Source organism: Giraffa tippelskirchi, chromosome 8 (assembly GCF_054371585.1).
Source record: "Giraffa tippelskirchi isolate mGirTip1 chromosome 8, T2T-mGirTip1v1.2.pri, whole genome shotgun sequence".
NCBI classification, from domain to species: Eukaryota; Metazoa; Chordata; class Mammalia; order Artiodactyla; family Giraffidae; genus Giraffa; species Giraffa tippelskirchi.
Genome location: NC_137282.1, coordinates 24,805,059 through 24,823,410, shown reverse-complemented (window position 1 = coordinate 24,823,410; position 18,352 = coordinate 24,805,059). Strand labels below are relative to the sequence as shown.

Here is an 18,352-nt window from a genome sequence, read left to right as displayed (position 1 = left end):
TTTCTCCTCTGATTCCTATTGCCTGTTTAATCTATTTAATGTGGGGTATATTTTATTTGTAACAAAATTATAAACAATTTGGCATCTGCTGCTGCTGCTAAGTCGCTTTAGTCGTGTCCGACTCGGTGCGACCCCATAGACGGCAGCCCACCAGGCTCCCCCGTCCCTGGGATTCTCCAGGCAAGAACACTGGAGTGGGTTGCCATTTCCTTCTCCAATGCATGAAAGTAAAAAGTGAAAGTGAAGTCGCTCAGTCGTGTCCGACTCTTAGCGACCCCATGGACTGTAGCCTACCAGGCTCCTCCAGCCATGGGATTTTCCAGGCAAGAGGACTGGAGTGGGGTGCCATTGCCTTCTCCGAATTTGGCATCAGAACAATGAAAATGAAGAAAGAACTTAATACACTAAAAGAATGGAATTGTCAATCAGGACAAGAAATTTTTTATTAGGTACAATTGAAACAATTAAAACATTAATTAGTTTCTGGTATATAATATAATGATATGATGTTTGTATATATTGTGAAATGATCACTACGCTAAGTCCCGTTAACATCCATCACCATTTATAGTTACAGAATTGTAAAAATATTTTTTTTCAAAAAGGAGGAAATGAAAAAAATGATAAGGGTAAAATTTGAAAGTTAGTGATATTAAATTATAGTATTTTTATTCAAAAGTCTGTGATTGGGTATCCTTGAAGCTGTCTCTTTACAGTGGCCATTAATTCAACTACCCTAAAACAGAGCTACCTGGGCATCTAAACAATAGCGAGTTAGTATCTGCCGTATGGGCTTCTGCGGTGGCTCAGTGGTAAAAAGAACGCATCTGCAATGCAGGAGGATTGTGGGAAACAATCCATCTGCAATGCAGATGCCAGTTTGATCCCTGGGTTGGGAATATCCCTGGGAGAGGGCATGGCAACCCACTCCAGTATTCTTGCCTGGGAGAATCTCATGGATAGGGGAGCCTGGCGGGCAACAGTCCATAGGATCCTACAGAATTGGACACGACTGAAGTGACCTAGGACACACATATCAGCCGTATTCTATAATTCAGCACAGATCAGCCTAGATGAGACCAATGGTTATTAATTTATCCCACCCTCACATGATTTAAGAAACAGGTATTACTTTTTGGTGACAAATCGGTAGCTTCAGTGGTCAAAGAAATACCAGCGCAGAGAAGACTACAGGGATGAAATAATAGAAACTTGCAGTTTTTAGCAAAAACATCTAAGAATGCATGGACTCTTACAAATTTCAGTGGGTGAGTAAAAACTCTGGTGAGACTGAGAGGTTATAAAAATCTAACAAGATTACTATTTTGAGTTCATTTTCATACGTTCAGAATGATTTATAATGCTGTAAATCAAGATAATCTGTATTAAATTATTTGTTTGGTGTTATATTTCTACTTTCATTTTAGTGCCATGAGAGAAAAAAGTTTCTCTGTCCTGTCTAATGAAGATATAAGTTTCAGTTAAATATACTGTAATTAACTAAAAAGTAATTTCAGACTCTTCTGAAAAATCAGAAATGAGAAACCATATACCTATTTCACTGTTTTATTTTTTCCATGATCATATCAAGAAGATGATAATTATATCATCTAGGAAAAAAAGACTTTCCTCGTAGCCACTGGAAGATGTACAAGATGCAGTTTTAAACAGTTGATTATCTACATCATGTATTTATCTGTCTCCATTAGTATTGAGTAATCTCCTTCAGAGGCTCCCTTAAAAAAAAAAAGACACATGACAAATATTACATTACTCTGTTTTCCAAATAGATTGTTCGGAGATTTTCAATGACGGGTACAAGCAGAGTGGATTTTACAAAATCAAACCTCTCCAGAGCCCAGCAGAATTCTCTGTTTATTGTGACATGTCCGATGGAGGAGGATGGACTGTAATTCAGAGACGATCTGATGGCAGTGAGAACTTTAACAGGTGTGCTAATTATGACATAAGAATTTATTTGTAGTAGGAAATATGAGGTTTACAAAAGCTAAGCCTCTTTATTATATCCTGAAGTGTATTAGAACTTCATTCTTTCTAAATAAATAAAGTACATTAGCTAATCAAGAAGATATTGTGGGTAGGGGTAGAAGCGTGCACCTTGGGTACTGCTAAGGTCTGTTAGGATTTTGCTAAAGTCAGCTTTCACTTTCATTTTTTAGAGACTGGAGTGACTATGAAAATGGCTTTGGAAATTTTGTCCAAAAAAATGGTGAATATTGGTTGGGTAATAGAAATCTTCATTTATTGACCAGACAAGGTAAGGTTTACCTGATATCAAATTCACTGTAGCTGTAAAACACATGTTATTTTTTGTCTGGAATTTTCTCAAAGTTATGTCTGTGACATTCACACTGGCGTGTTGCAGTAGGTCAATTTTTATAATTTTAAAATAGTCCAATGTAAAATTTAATATGCATCTTATTCCAATTAAAATAAGTAGTATTCACTAAAAATAAAATAGTCCAACATATGATTAGGTCACATTTTATCCATTCTTTTGTTGATGGATATATGGTTATTTCAGAGACAGCAATGGCACCCCACTCCAGTACTCTTGCCTGGAAAATCCCATGGACAGAGGAGTCTGGTAGGCTACAGTCCATGGGGTCGCTAAGAGTTGGACACGACTGAACGATTTCACTTTCACTTTTCACTTTCATGCACGGGAGAAGGAAATGGCAACCCACTCCAGTATTCTTGCCTGGAAAATCCCAGGGACGGCGGAGCCTGGTGGGCTGCCGTCTATGGGGTCGCACAGAGTCGGACATGACTGAAGCAACTTAGCAACAGCAGCAGCAAATTCACTGGAAATACAACAAAGGGAACACAACTGTTTTTCACTAAATCCTAGACAATAGAACTAATTCAGTAACTACTATGATTTGCAGATGGCCAATAATCCCTTTTCAGAAATAATCTCCTTTGTAAAAGGTGGCTGCTTAGACCTAGGTTGTGGGAGAGATATTTCTCACATACATTTTTTCTGTTTCTGGGAAGGAAATCTGCTGTCATAATCATTCTTTTACATGACTTGTATGCCTCAAAACATATATATTGTATCACTTATCTATTGGCACAATAATACTGTATAACAAGCCACTTACGAATTTAGTGACTTAAAACAACAACTCTTCATTATTCCTCACAAATATACAGGCCAGCTGGGTGGTTTTGCTCATTAGGGCTGGGCTCTCCTGATCTCGCTGGGCTGGCTCATGAGCTGGTGATCAACTTCCTCATCAGTGGAAGGCTGGCTGTTCAGCTCACTCCACATGGTCTGTCATCTTCCAGCTGGCTAGCCTGGACTTGTTCTTGAAGCAGAAGCAGAGTTCCAAGAAAGAGAATGAAAGCACATAACTTACTTGAAGCCTAGACTCAGCAGTGGCACACAGTCACTTGCATTGCCTTCTGTTGGTGAAAGCAAGTCACAGGACCAATTCAGATGTAAGGAGAAAGGAAATAGGCTTAATGGGAGGACTTACAAAGTCCCATTGCAAAGGGAAAGGTGAAGAATTGAGGAATTATGACTGTTTTTGGAATCAAATACCATAGAATATAAATGTTCTTGTTCCCATCCCCCTCCAAATCTTAATTTGAAAAACTTCCAAGATACAACAAAACTGGAAGAGATTTCAACCTACCACCTAGATTTTACATTAACATTTTAATCCTGTAACTTTCTATCTATCCATCCATCGATCCATTCTTTTGACATCTCGAAGTATATTGCAGACATCTGTATCGTTCCCTCTATCTGCTTTTGCATGGATGTCTTTAACTAGAGTTTGACATTTGTTTAAAGTGTCCTAGTTTAATAATATATTTTCCAACCTTCCCTTTTCCATGTTCTTTTGCTTCAATCCTTTATCTTCCTTACCTCACTTTCTACCTGAGATTATAGTCAGTTCCACTCAAATCTGATTCTTAATGTTTCATAAAAGGCAATTGTATTGCTCAAGAAAGCATGCTAAATCACACTGGCAATGCACTAATTGTAAGGGCAAGGTTTATTCATTTCAAACAAGTTAAGTAAAGTAATTGGTGTGTCTATATTCATAATAATATCATTATAATTATAGAGATCTTGGAAACACCCCAGAATAGTAACTTAGAGAGGATGGATAATCCTAGAAATCTAAAGGTTTCTTTGTACGTTCTTCTTATGATCAGTGTTCTCTAAATTTCCAAGTATTTATGATCCTGCTTGTGTTTTATGATAGATATATAACATTTAGCATACCAGTTTCTGTTTCTTTCACATATTAATATGCATCTGGTTTTTCATTGAAACTATGAAAACCCCAAGAAGTAACCCTTGGATCCTTCTAAACATACAGAATTCAGATTATTAATTAATAATAGTGAAGGACAGGGAAGCCTAGTGTGCTGCAGTCTATAGAGTGGCAAAGAGTCAGACATGACTGAGCAACTAAATGACAACAAATATTATTAATTAATTATTTTAAAAATAAAATATTATTTTTCAAATTATTATTAAGTATTTATTTATCCAGATGCACTTTGGCAACATGTCTGCTTCACATTTTCATTGGTGTTTCAGGCTGGCTACTCTCATGGTAGCAAAAATGTATTTATCAGTTCCAGGTGTCACAACTGCATAGAACATCATCCCAAGGAAAAAGAGTGACTTTCTCCCTACATTTCTTTTCTTTCCTTTTTTTTTTTTTCTTAAGTATTGTGGCTGTACCACAATATCCCCCATGTGCGGCATGGAAGATCTTAGTTCCCAGACCAGGGATAGAACTCACGCCCTGTGCAGTGAAAGCACAGAGTCTTAACAACTAGACTGCCAGAAAAGTCCCCCTGCAATTCTTAATTATGAGAGCATTTAAAGCTAAGGAGTTGCTTCTTTAAAATAGCTTTATCCCCATTATATAAATTTTGGCTGGAAGTGTTTGCAATAAAGCTAATTTAGAAATGATCCAAAATTGAATTTTTATTTACTCATTGACCAAAGAGATATTTAGATAGTTACCTAAAAGTCTAAACCTCTTCTATAATGCAAAGTACTTTTTAGGAGCATTGACTTAGCCTTTATTTCTGCTCTAGTCCACTTCACAGTCTTACCTCACATAACATTTACTACCTTTCGATCAGATTAAAGTGGCCTCTTCCTTGAAATCCCACTTTGGAGAGCTGCATGAGTCAAGGAATCAATCTGTGGGGCCAGAGAGTCTCCTAGACTTACTCCTGCAATACAGAGTCCAACATTCTCTACTGAAGAAACCTTGACTTTGTCTCTAGGACCTATTCATGCCTCTTCTTCATCTGTCCCCCTGTAGGAAAATTGTACATCTGGTGTGTGCACCCCTAAGTCTGGGGGGAAGTGAAGAAACAGCTTTTATTTTGCATGTCAACAGAGCTTGGTGTGCTGTCTGGAATGTCCATAAGTGTGGGCGAGGATCTTTTCTCTGTGTGATGGAGATTGAGGTGGGACAAGAGAGGAGGCCAACCATGGGCCAGGTCTGCATGACCTGCTGCTATGTTCCAGCTTAGAACTGGGAGGAGGCTAAGACTCTGAATTCAAACCTGATCTTACTGGTCATTGTGAAATTTTATTTATCAAAGTAGAAGGATTGAATACAAATATATTATCTGACTGTCAGTTTGATTTATAACTTTTTATGTTCCTGACAATAGTTCTGTTTCTGAAAGAGTTGTCTTTGTTATTTGCAAATGATGAGACAATGAAGAAAAGCTGATTACTTAATGGTATCAAGTATTTCAGTCATTATTTAATGTTGAAGATCAACATCTTTACCAAAAGTAAGAAAAAAAGGGTCAACTTTTAAACTTCTTAAAACTTCTGTTTATTCACTGTTAGATTTCTTAATCTATGTACTGAAAAATGACTTGCTTTCTGTTATTCTTTGCCAAGTGAATTACACTGGCTCTTATCTATGATAGATCTAGTAGAAATGTTCTACCTTTAATACTACATTCCTAACTTTTTCCAAGTAAAATACACAATAAAACATGCATGTTGTAAATACAATGGAGTCATTGTTTATTCTCTGAAAGCTGACTCATGGTAGAAGGAAATGGTCTAGGTAAAATAGAGCCACAAACTGTTTTTAAGCCTCAGTAAGTAAATGTCATCTCATACATAAAAAAAAAAAAAAAAACCAAATTTATAAAAAAAAAAAAAGTAATTAGCCCCCAACTAAAATAAATAAATTTATAAAAAAAAAAAAAAAAACCTACAATTTCTTTTTTTTTTTCCCTTCCTAGGAGACTACACGTTAAAAATTGACCTTGCAGATTTTGAGAAAAATAGCCGTTATGCTCAATATAAAAATTTCAGAGTTGGAGATGAAAAGGTACTAACATTTCCAAATAAATATCACCACAAATTAATGTGTAAAGCATACAATATAAAACCCAAAGTCAGGGGAAACAAAAATCTGCAATAGAGCCTGATCTTTTGTTAATTAAATAAGCCTGTTTTTAAAATAGTAATAGAGAAACCCGGGCGGGCTACACTCCATGGGGTCACAAGGAGTCAGACACTACTGAGTGATTGAACACACACACACACACACACACACGCACAAAATAGTAACAACTGATCATGGAAATCGCCTCTTTTTCTTTAGAATTCCTATGATTTATATATTGGGGAATATTCTGGAACCGCTGGAGACTCCCTTACTGGAAATTTTCATCCTGAAGTGCAATGGTGGGCCAGTCACCAAAGAATGAAATTCAGCACGTGGGACAGAGATAACGACAACTATGAAGGGAACTGTGCGAAAGAGGATCAGTCTGGCTGGTGGTTTAACAGGTTTGATGTTTCATAAACACAGTTGCAATAGCATTGATGATATCTGACTGCTGCTGCTGCTGCTAAGTTGCTTCAGTCGTGTCCGACTCTGTGCGACCCCATAGACGGCACCCCACCAGGCTCCCCCGTCCCTGGGATTCTCCAGGCAAGAACACTGGAGTGGGTTGCCCTTTCCTTCTCCAATGCATGAAAGTGAAAAGTGAAAGTGAAGTCGTTCAGTCGTGTCCGACTCTTAGCGACCCCATGGACTGCAGCCTACCAGGCTCCTCTGTCCATAGAATTTTTCCAGCCAAGAGTACTGGAGTGGGTTGCCATTGCCTTCTCCAGATATCTGACTGGTGGACATTAATTATAATGTATACAGTAGTGTTGGTCTGCTTTGTAATAGTGGTATTATTAAGTAATCATCCTTATTAGAATCTTTCGGTGATGAAGTAGCTTTAAGGATTTGTTCACTGTGTACCTTAGTCAAGCTTGAAAGATACGTCATAGAGAAAAATCAAATTACTGCTTTTATAAAGATTGTTTGCAAATGGAGTTACGGGTGAGTTATCATAAATAGTGGGTCACAAATTGACGCAAAGAAATACAGAGCATTTTCGACATTCTAATAACCAGGTAGCTCTTCATCTTCTCCTACCATGTTATTGTAAATTTTTCTGTGTAATACTATTTTACATTTCCTGTGACTTTTTAAAAATCATCCACCCCAAGCTCCTCTCAATGCATAAATTTCCTCTAACATTCCTGAAACCTAATTCTACCTTCTGGTTGAATACTCCAATGTTACTTTATCAGCAAATTCATTCCATTTTTGATTGTACTAAATCAATTTTTCTTTTTTTAATCTTTTTTTGTGTATTAAAATTTTTTGGGGGGTGCTGCACTGTGAGGCCTGTAGGATATTAGTTCCCTGACCAGGAATTGAGCCCAGGCTTCCAGCAGTGGAAGCGCAGAGTTTTAACCACTGGACCACCAGGGAAGTCTGCTATGTCAACTTTTCTTCATTTTCTTGTATTAACCTAAAATCTTGCTTCTTATTACTTTGTCAGTTTTTTTCCTCAGTAGTTACAGAGTAACTGTATTCTTTTTCAACATAACTCTTTGGGTGCTGGATAAGAAAATATTTACTGTGCTCCTTGACATTTTCTCTTCTGTATGTTAGGTATTCCTCATTCCTTTAACTATTCTTCACCCAGGATGATTTCCAGACAGTACCCTTTGCTGTCATCACAAAGTTAAGGCAGGATTGGAAAAATTCAGTCTTCCTTAAAAATAACCTGATAAGCCCATTATGTCTACAAAGCAGCTGTGCCACTATGTCTACAAAGCCATACATGGGCTTTTTTTTTTTAGTACATGGCCTTTGAACATCTCCTTTTGTCTTTAGAAGACAGGGGTCACCTCAAAATGTCTGGACACTTAAACATTCCATTACAGAACCCTTCATGTCCGGAGTGCTGAGTTTTCCATGTAATTGAGGACTAATCATTTAAATTCCACAATCCAAATTTTAACATTTTTTTCATTACATAAATACTTTTTAAGACATAAAGAATCCTCTGTCTTATTAAGTGGAGGTATACCAGACATAGGTCTATTTTCCATAAAATCATGAGAATCCTCCTTATGAGCATCTTTAGTTATTATGATGTGCTGATTTTAGAGTCATAAATTCTATGGAGGTACAGTTAGCTGTATATAGTATGGAATATCAAGTTGAATCTAAGTAGTTGTATAAACACTATTTTATCTGGATTTTGCTTTTTTCAAAGTTTAAGTCCGTTTAAATTTTGGTCATTTGTAAAGGAAGTGGAACATACACAGCAGTGAGAGGGGAGAGAAAACCAAAGTTATCTTTCCTACTTAACAAATCGAAGGTGGTGACAATCTTTTTCCCTTGTGGTTTTCTTGTTCTCTTTAAAACCATATTTATCACCTTCTCTTTATCCTCCTTTTTCTTCCCCTTTCCCTCTAAGTTAGCATTATGTAAGAATAATCAACATTATATAAAACTTGTCTATAATTCACAAAGTCTCAACCACCCCTTAATATAACAGAATTCCATACATGGAAATAACAACCACATTGGTTAATATTAGCAGGAGATCAAAACCAAGTACCTACCCAATTAAATGATAAGTGGCACACAATGTAATGTAGAATAATAAATGATTTACTTGACTTTAAAGATAGGAGTTCAGGGAAGACAAAGAAAGGCAGTTCAGTCGCTGGAGCCACCCAAGGAAACTCCATTCTCCTTGGAGTCAAAGGAGATTGTGCAGGTGGAAAGTCAGAAAAGCTGAAGAGAAAGTCAACTGTTTCAGCAGCTCAGGGCTATTTCTTCCGTTTCTGCTTCTGCTGTGGTTTAACTGCATCATCCCCTTCCTCCTTATTCTTGTTTTGTTCTTATTTTTTTCCTGCCCCATAGTTCTTCCAATTTACATAAAATCTTGGCATTTCTAAGTTTTACCCACCTACTAGGTACTCCTTCTCATCACAGCAAACCAATCACTGAGTGTTGATGTCTTCTCTTCACCAGTGTAGCATCTCATGTGTATGCACAAGGCTTCTTCACCAAGGGAGCTCCCAAAATCTCCCAACCTAGCCTCAAGTTCAGGCTGTTCTGGAACCTGAAAGATGCTGGGAAAAGTGGTCTTAGAATTGCTAAGGTTTGCTATGTTGACCAGAGTCAGCTTCCTAACAGGATTCAAATCACAGACTAAATAGAAAAATATTAATATATGTAGTGGATATCTCTAGGAAGATAGAATATGTCAAAATATGTATTTGGGAGGCTCAATCTAGAGTATTTTCCCTTTCGCTGTTACTTTCCATGCAGTTTTAAAAACATAATAGACTCTTAACACTTGCAGATTTAGCATACATGGTTTTGATTAGTTACATTAATTTAAATTAGGGGGACTGTGGGGACGGTTAGCAGGAAAGAATTACGAGGGCTGGTAAGTGAGTCAGGTCAACCACTCAACATTGATGGGTAAATTATATGCTTACTTTGATTCAGTAATTCAGGCACTTTCCATAGATTTTCAGAACTATTCTTTTGAATGTTCCTCTATGTCCCAGTGTCTGAAATCTTTTCATTGGTTGTAGCAATAAAGAAGTATATAGTAACTAATTTAATAACAGTACCCAGAAAATTATCGCCTACTCTTTGTTTAGCCATAGTAGGAGCAAAATTTACAGATCCAAAAGAGGAAGGGGGGCATTTTAAAATTCATGATAACCTAACCAATGTATCTCGGTTGGAACAATATAGGTAAAAATAATAAACTCAGCAATTAAGACAGATGATCATTAGTTGATGACTGGAAAACTTTAAATCATGGTTTTGGTTTTGTTTCTTTACCCCTTTGAGGTTAAAATATTTGATATAGTGGTGACTTAAGAGGGAGGAAGGGAATTGAAATTATGAAAGCTAAGTCTTGGCAGCAGATGGATGAACATTTTAAGTGTAAATTATACAGGGAAGCTGGCAAATGGAGCAGCACGCCACACCCATACCACTGTTGCTAAGGCTCAGGCTTACCAGGTCATGCTTTTGTTTGCTTGTTTTTCTTTTTTCCTTCCTTACTGCCTCCCTCCCTCTCTCTCTCCCTCTCTCTTTTCCTTCCTTTCTTTCTCATTTAAAGTCTATTAAGAACAAAGCTACTTTTCTTTTTTTATCAGCATAAGTGGGACTTCCCTGGTGGTCCAGAGGCTAAGACTTCGTGCTCCCAATGAAGGGGGCCCTGGGTTCAATCTCTGGTCAGGGAACTAGATCCCACATGCTGCAACTAAGCGTTTGCATTGCTGCAATGAAAATCAAAGATTCTACATGTTACAACTAAGATCAGGTGATGCTGCTGCTGCTAAGTCATTTCAGTAGTGTCCGATTCTTTGTGACCCCGTGGACTGCAACCTACCAGGCTCCTCCATCCATGGGATTTTCCAGGCAAGAGTACTGGAATGGGTTGCCATTGTCTTCTCCGAAGTTCAGATGCAGGCAAATATAAATAAATAAAATACTCTATAAGTGGCCTGGGTTTTATCCTGAGAGTTGTTATGGTACTAAAACCCACCAGTTTAAAAAACTCATGTTGTAGAAATCTTTTGGCTTTTGAAACTGCTAAATATTCTCTTATCTAAAAATGGCACAGGGAATTCCCTGGTGGTCCAGTGGTTAGGACTCTGTGCAATCACTCTCAAGGGCGTGGGTTCAATCCCTGGTTGGGGAATTAAAATCCCATAAGCCACAAGGGATAGCCAAAAAAAGGAAAAAATGGCAGAATTCATAGTTAAAGGGTTTTCAGCAATTTGCTCACAAAATAAGGGTTTCAAAGGATATTTTTCTAGTCTGATTGCTTTGTGTTTATTTTTCCTCCCACTAGGTGTCACTCTGCAAACCTGAATGGTTTATACCACAAGGGTCCCTACACCGCTAAAACAGACAATGGGATTGTCTGGCACACCTGGCATGGATGGTGGTATTCCTTGAAATCTGTGGTTATGAAAATTAGGCCAAATGATTTCATTCCAAATATTGTTTAATTGTCCCTGCTGGGGTTTCTTTTCTGCAGTTTATCTTGGTTTAAGTGATTTGAAAAATGTAGAAAATCTGAATATTCACATGTATGATGATGGCAATTATTATGTCACTACTTTTCATTCTTTTCTTACTTAAGGTACTTTCAGTACAGCAAATATGTGATACTCACCAAATAAATGTAGATTATATTAATATCTATTGAATTGCTATGTGCAAAGGGCTCTGATAAGAGATGATGAGCAAAATATAAAATCATACAGTATATACATGACTTGGGAGACAACATAGCATGGATATATAATAAATTACATATGAATGCAGTTTAAAAAAATACATGAAAAAAACTTTAGCAAAGGATGGATGGCCAAATCAGCTGCCTGGATGGTAAATATTATGAGTTAGCAATGAACTCAGGTGTCTGACTGCACATTAGAACTTTAAAATACAAGCCAGGATCTTAATTACTATGGAACACTCTCTTATATTTTTCGGATGTGTATGTAGACTATACACTTCTTTCAGAATCCTCATTTTTAAAATTTTATCAATCTTGTAAGGCATTATTATTGTTGTTGTTTAGTTGCTAAGTCATGCTCGACTCTTTTGTGACCCTATGGGCTGTAGCCCACCAGGCTCCTCTGTCCGTAGGGTTACCCAGGCAAGAATACTGGAGTGGGTTGCCATTCCCTTCTACAGGGGATCTTCCCGACCCAGGGCTCAAGCCCATATCTCTTGCATTGTGAGGCAGACTCTTTACCACTGAGCCACCAGGGAAGCCCAGGCATGATTATCCCCACTTAACAGAGCTGAGAACTTATGGATCTAAGATGGTTTGACTGCTTAACATTTGGAAAACTAATAAGTAGAGGAGCAAGGACTCAAATCCAAGTCTTCTGATGAGAAATCAAATACTTTGCATCCTGGCTACAGCTTCTCCCGGCCTGTGTCAGACACAGAGGACACACTTCAAGTCCACACGAAGCTCAGTTTTTTAGCTAAAGGTATACACTAACCATAGATCTTCCCTGTACCTCAGATGGTAAAGGAGCTGCCTGCAATGCAGGAGACCTGAGTTCAATCCCTAGGTCAGGAAGATCCTCTGGAGAAGGGAATGGCAATCCACTCCAGTATTCTTGCCTGGAGAATCCCATGGACAGAGGAGTTTGTCGGGCTACAGTTCGTGAGATCGCAGAGTCAGACACGACTGAGTGACTAACACTGCTACTGCTATACACTAACCATACAATCACAGAAATATAAATAATTCCAAAAGCTGATAAGTAAGAAGGAAAAATGTGTGCCTAGGGGATGTATAGTAGGGAACCTGACCTGGCTCGGAGTAGAGGGGTCAGAGAAGTTTCCCAGAGAAATGAACTTTTTAAACTGAGAGCTTTTTTTGTTTTCTTTAATATGTATTCATTTATTTGGTTGTGTCGGGTCTTCGTTGCGGCATGCGGGATCTTCACTGTGGCGTGGGCTCTAGAGCACAGGCTCAGTAGTTGTGGCTCATGGGCTTTGTTGCCCCTTGGCATGTGGAATCTTAGTTCCTCAACCAGGGATCAAATCTGAGTCCCTGCATTAAAAGGCGGATTCTTAACCACTGAACCACCAGGTCCAGGGAAGTCCCTGAGATCTTTTCACTAGGTGTATGTGGGAGATCCTTGGAGAAAGAAAGAAATCCTCGTGTAAAGTACACAAAGCAAGAAAGTGCTTGGAAACATAGAGAGTATATTTGGTGATCCTTAGTTCCTTAAACCAAGGATTCTGCCACCTAATATCTGTGTGACCTTGGATAGGCTACTTAACTTCACTAAGCCTCAATAATCTCATCTATAAAATGAAGATTATAATAGTGCCTGCCTCTTTGGATTGGGTTGAGGATTACATAAGTACTTAGAATAGCGCCTTGCACAGCACAGTCAGAAAGAAATAAGTGTGATTATTAGTGAAGTAGGCATTAGGGGACAATAACAGCAAATGTCTTGAAATAATGAGTGACGTAAAGATGTTAAACTTAGTTGTACTTTCTCCTCTAAACGATGTTTCCCAAAGTAGTGCTTCTCAAACTTTAATGTCATACCAGCCACCTGGGCATCTTGTTAAAGTGATTCTGGGGTGGGGCCTAAATGTGAGTTTAACAAGTTTCCAGACAATGAATATTGAGGAATCTGGTCTTGGGATCACACTTTGAACCATAAGGGTGTACAGAACCATGGGCTTCCCTAGTGGCTCAGTGGCAAAAAATCTGCCTGCCAATGCAGAAGATTCGGATTCAATCCCTCAGTTGGAAAGATCCCCTGGAGTAGGAAATGGCAACCCACTCCAGTATTCTTGCCTTGGAAATCCCGTGGACAGAGGAGCCAGGAGGGCTACAGTCCACGGGGCCGCAAGAGAATCAGACACGACTTAATGACTAAACAATAAGAACAGGGAACTATAGTTCTGTGGGATAGTAATAGTTAATACAAGAAGAAAAGGGCTCTACAGATGTATTTAGGAGATGATATAGTAAACAGAATTCAACAGATTTCTTCTCTTGAGTATTTCTCGGGTCCTGTAATCCTCTTAGGTGCATGCTGAAGTTCCCACAGGAACATACAGTCATCCTCCTCTTACCTGTGGAGGTAAGAGGGATGACTTCCCTTTCCAAGGTTTCAGTTTCCCACAGTCAATTATGGTATGAAAATTTTAAACAGAAAATTTCAGAAATAAACTATGTGTTATTGATAAATTATACAACTTCTGAGTAACATGATGAAATCTCGCACCAATCTGCTCTGTCCCTTGCAGGACGTAAATCTTCCCTTTGTCTGGAGTCTCTTACCTGTTACTTACTAGCCACTTCAGTATCAGATCAACTGGGTATCATGATACTTTTGTTCAAGCGACCCTTCCTTTACTTCATAATGGCACCCTAAATGCAAGGGTAGTGATGCTTGCAATTCGGATTTGCCAAAGGGGAGTTGTAAAGTGCTTCCTTTAACTGAAAGGTGAAAATTCTCAGTTAAGAAAGAAAAGAAGTCATATGCTAGAGTTGCTAAAGTCTACAGTAAGACCCCATCTCCTTTCTGTGAAATTGTGAACAAGGAAAAAGAAATTTGTGCTAGTTTTGCCATTGCACCTCAAACTGCAAAAGTCACAGCCACAGAGTGTGGTAAGTGCTTAGCTAAAATGGAAAAGGCACTAAATTTATACAATAAAATGTTTGCGCAGAGAGGGAGAAAAAAGAGACCATGCTCACATAACTTTTATTAGTGTATTATTATTTATTGTTGTTGTTTAGTCACTCAGTCATGTATGATGCTGCGGGACAACAGACTTCCCTGTCTTTCACTATCTTCCAGAGTTTGCTCAAACCCATGTCCATTAAATCGGTGATGCCATACAACCATCTCAACCCCTGTTGTCCCCTTCTCCTCCTGACCTCAATCTTTCCCAACATCAGGATCTTTTCCAATGAGTCAACTCTTTGCATCAGGTGGCCAAACTATTGGACCTTCAGCTTTAGTGACAATCCTTCCAATGAATATTTAGGGTTGATTTCCTTTAGGATTGACTGGTTTGATCTCCTTGCAGTACAAGGGACTCCTCAAGAGTCTTCTCCAGAACCACAATTTGAAGGCATCAATTCTTTGGCACTCAGCCTTCTTTATGGTCCAACTCTCACATCTATACATGACTACCGGAAAAACCATAGCTGTGATCTGTACGGATCTTTGTCAGCAAAGTGACATCTCTGCTTGTTAATACTCTGTCTAGATTTGTCGTAGCTTTCCTGCCAAGGACCAAATGTCTTAATTTCATGGCTGCAGTCACCGTCTGCAGTGATTTTGGAGCCCAAGAAAGTAAAATCTGTCACTGATTCCACTTTTTCCCCTTCTATTTGCAATGAAGTGATGGGACTGGATGCCATGATCTTAGTTCTTCAATGTTGAATTTTAAGCCAGCTTTTTCACTCGCCTCTTTGACCCTCATCAAGAGGCTCTTTAGTTCCTCTTTGCTTTCTGCCATTAGAGTGGTATCATCTGTATATCTGAGGTGGTAGATATTTCTCCCGGCAGTCTTGATTCCAGCCTGTGATTCATCCAGCCTGGCATTGTGCCTGATGTACTCTGCACAGAAGTTAAATAAGCAGGGTGACAATATACAGCTTTGATGTACTCCTTTCCCAATTTGGAACCAATTCATTGTTCCATGTCTGGTTCTAACTGTTGCTTCTTGACCTGCATGCAGGTTTCTCAGGAGATAGGTAAGGTGGTCTGGTATTCCCATCTCTTTAAGAATTTTCCACAGTTTGTTGTGATCTGTACATAGGTTTTAGCATAGTCAACAAAGCAGAAGTAGATGCTTTTCTGGAATTCCTTTTCTTTCTCTATGATCCAATGAACGTTGTTATTAATCTCTTACTATGCCTCATTTATAAATTAAACTTAATCATTGATATGTATGTATAGGAAAAAACATATACATAGAGTTCAGTATTATCCACAGTCTTAGGCATCCACGAGAGTCTTTGAAAGTATTCCCTGCAGAAAAGCAGGGGAAACCATTTTTGCGTTTTTAGATCTAGTTAGGGGTGTGAAAAATGTTAATCACTTGATTATGGAAGTCCAGACAAATGGGATGTGTCCCTCTTTTGTAACAAGAACTCAGGATGTAGGAGGTTGCTGGCCTTGGTTCAGTGCTCTGCAGTGTGGAAGCTGATATCTCTGCCACTCACTTTGCCCTTCCTTCAGAATCTCAGGTTTTCTACTGCACTTTCTGCTTTGAGTCCCTGTTGAAAGCAGGAAGAAGGGAGGATTTATTTATCTTCTTACTTATGCCTTATTGACTTAATAAAGCATAAATAGACTTCAATTTATGCCTTATTGGCCAGAATTGTGTCATGTAGTTATTCTATGTGGAAGTAAGATCATGAGAGAGATTGTTTAATTTTAGAGTTGCTAGAATGTACGGGCAAGAGAAGTATCTGCCATGGTTCCTGAACTTCTTAAAACTTATTTTATTATAGTTGACTTACAATGCTGCATTAGTTTCTGCCGTGCGGCAAAGTGATTCAAAGTTATGCATATAGATACATTCTTTTTCATATTCTTTTCCATGATGGTTTATCAAAGCGTATTGAATATAGTTTCCTATGCAATATAGTAGGACCTTGTTGTTTATCCATTCTGTATATGAGTTTGCATCTTCTAATCCTAAACTCCCACATCCTTCCCCTATCCCACCCTTCCCTTTGGCAACCACAAGTCTGTTCTCTCTATCTGTGAGTCTATTTCATAGAGTACTGAACTTTTTATTTTTTAATGCAGTCTTGAGGGAACAGTGTTCCATAGATCATATTTTGGGAAGGTATAAATAATAGGGCACCCGTGGAAATTTTAAATATGGGTATTATTTGCTCAAGTAATAGCATGAAGACCTCATGCAATTAGGAGATCAAAAGAAGAAAAGCTTTTAAAGGAGAGAAAAATGATTTTACAGACAAGTGGGAGGGGAGCTAAACAAGTATCATGTTACATAAATCTCAGTGTAATAATTTTTCAATGCAGAGGGAATGAAAAACAATTTTAATGCCATAAAAAGATGGAAAAGAAAGAGTTCTAATGAAAAACCTTTGGATTTAGTGATACTGTTATTTAAACTTAAGTGTCCTTAAGCCCATTTCAATGGAGTAGTCTGGGAGAATAGCCAGAGGGCAGAAATAAAAGCAGTTAGAGAAGATAGGTCATTTGAGTTTAGATGTGAGAGAGGGAAACTGGACTAGTTTACCTGAAGTCAGATGGGTTTGATCCCTGGGTCAGGAAGATCCCCTGGAGAAGGAAATGGCAATCCACTTCAGTATTCTTGCCTGGAAAATCCCATGGACGGAGGAGCCTGGGAGGTTACAGTCCATGGGGTCGCAAAGAGTCAGACACAACTGAGCGACTTCATTACTGCTACTACCTGAAGTCAAAACCCAAGAAATACCCCAGTCTAAAACCAATTCCTCAAAAAATTTACCATTAGAGAGTTATTTGCTAGACTTTACCACTTTTTAAAAAAATTTTATTAATTTCTTTATTGAAGGATAATTGCTTTACAGAATTTTGTTGTTTTCTGTCAAACCTCAACATGAATCAGCCATAGGTATGCATATATTCCCTCCCTTTTGAACCTCCCTCCCATCTCCTTCCCCATCCTAAAAATGCAAATATCTTTTAATTTACATCAGGTGATTGCATTATGGCCAAGAGTTGTTTTGTTTTTTAAATAAAGCAAAGTATAAGTAAAATGCAAGAATACTGAATACCTGACATCACTGTAGAAGAGTTTCCCACCAGAAGACGAATGGTATTTTTAAGAAAAGGAGGGTAGGGAGGTGTTCCTGAAAGTACCAACTTCACAAGTTTACCCAAGATGTATGAATCAAGGCAAATTGGAAACGGTCAAACAGGAGATGGCAAGAGTGAACGTCGACATTCTAGGAATCGGAGAACTAAAATGGACTGGAATGGGTGAATTTAACTCAGATGACCATTATATATACTACTGTGGGCAGGAATCCCTTAGAAGAAATGGAGTAGCCATCATGGTCAACAAGAGTCCGAAATGCAGTACTTGGATGCAATCTCAAAAATGGCAGAATGATCTCTGTTCGTTTCCAAGGCAAACCATTCAATATTATGGTAATCCAAGTCTATGCCCTGACCAGTAACGCTGAAGAAGCTGAACTTGAACAGTTCTATGAAGACCTACAAGACCTATTAGAACTAACACCCAAAAAAGATGTCCTTTTCATTATAGGAGACTGGAATGCAAAAGTAGAAAGTCAGGAAACACCTGGCGTAACAGGCAAATTTGGCCTTGGAGTACAGAATGCAGCAGGGCAAAGGCTAATAGAGTTTTGCCAAGAGAACACACTGGTCATAGCAAACACCCTCTTCCAACAACACAAGAGAAGACTCTACACGTGGACATCACCAGATGGTCAACAC

The 18,352-nt window shown here is 38.4% G+C and overlaps 1 protein-coding gene across 10 annotated transcripts in view; it reads left to right on the top strand.

Moving 5' to 3' along the window:
• The window catches only part of FGL1 (fibrinogen like 1), a 75,118-nt gene that overhangs the window by 44,059 nt on the left and 12,707 nt on the right, over positions 1–18,352 (top strand). For 9 of the 10 annotated variants that reach the window (XM_081521646.1, XM_081521645.1, XM_081521641.1 and 6 more), the window contains 5 exons: positions 1,791–1,950; positions 2,181–2,278; positions 6,274–6,362; positions 6,639–6,826; positions 11,218–11,567. In XM_081521646.1, the coding sequence (XP_081377772.1) occupies positions 1,791–1,950; positions 2,181–2,278; positions 6,274–6,362; positions 6,639–6,826; positions 11,218–11,377 (695 nt within the window). In that variant the 3' untranslated portion in view covers positions 11,378–11,567. Of the gene's footprint in view, positions 1–1,790; positions 1,951–2,180; positions 2,279–6,273; positions 6,363–6,638; positions 6,827–11,217; positions 11,568–18,352 lie in introns of those variants that run through there. The other variant, XM_081521651.1, reaches the window with a different exon arrangement.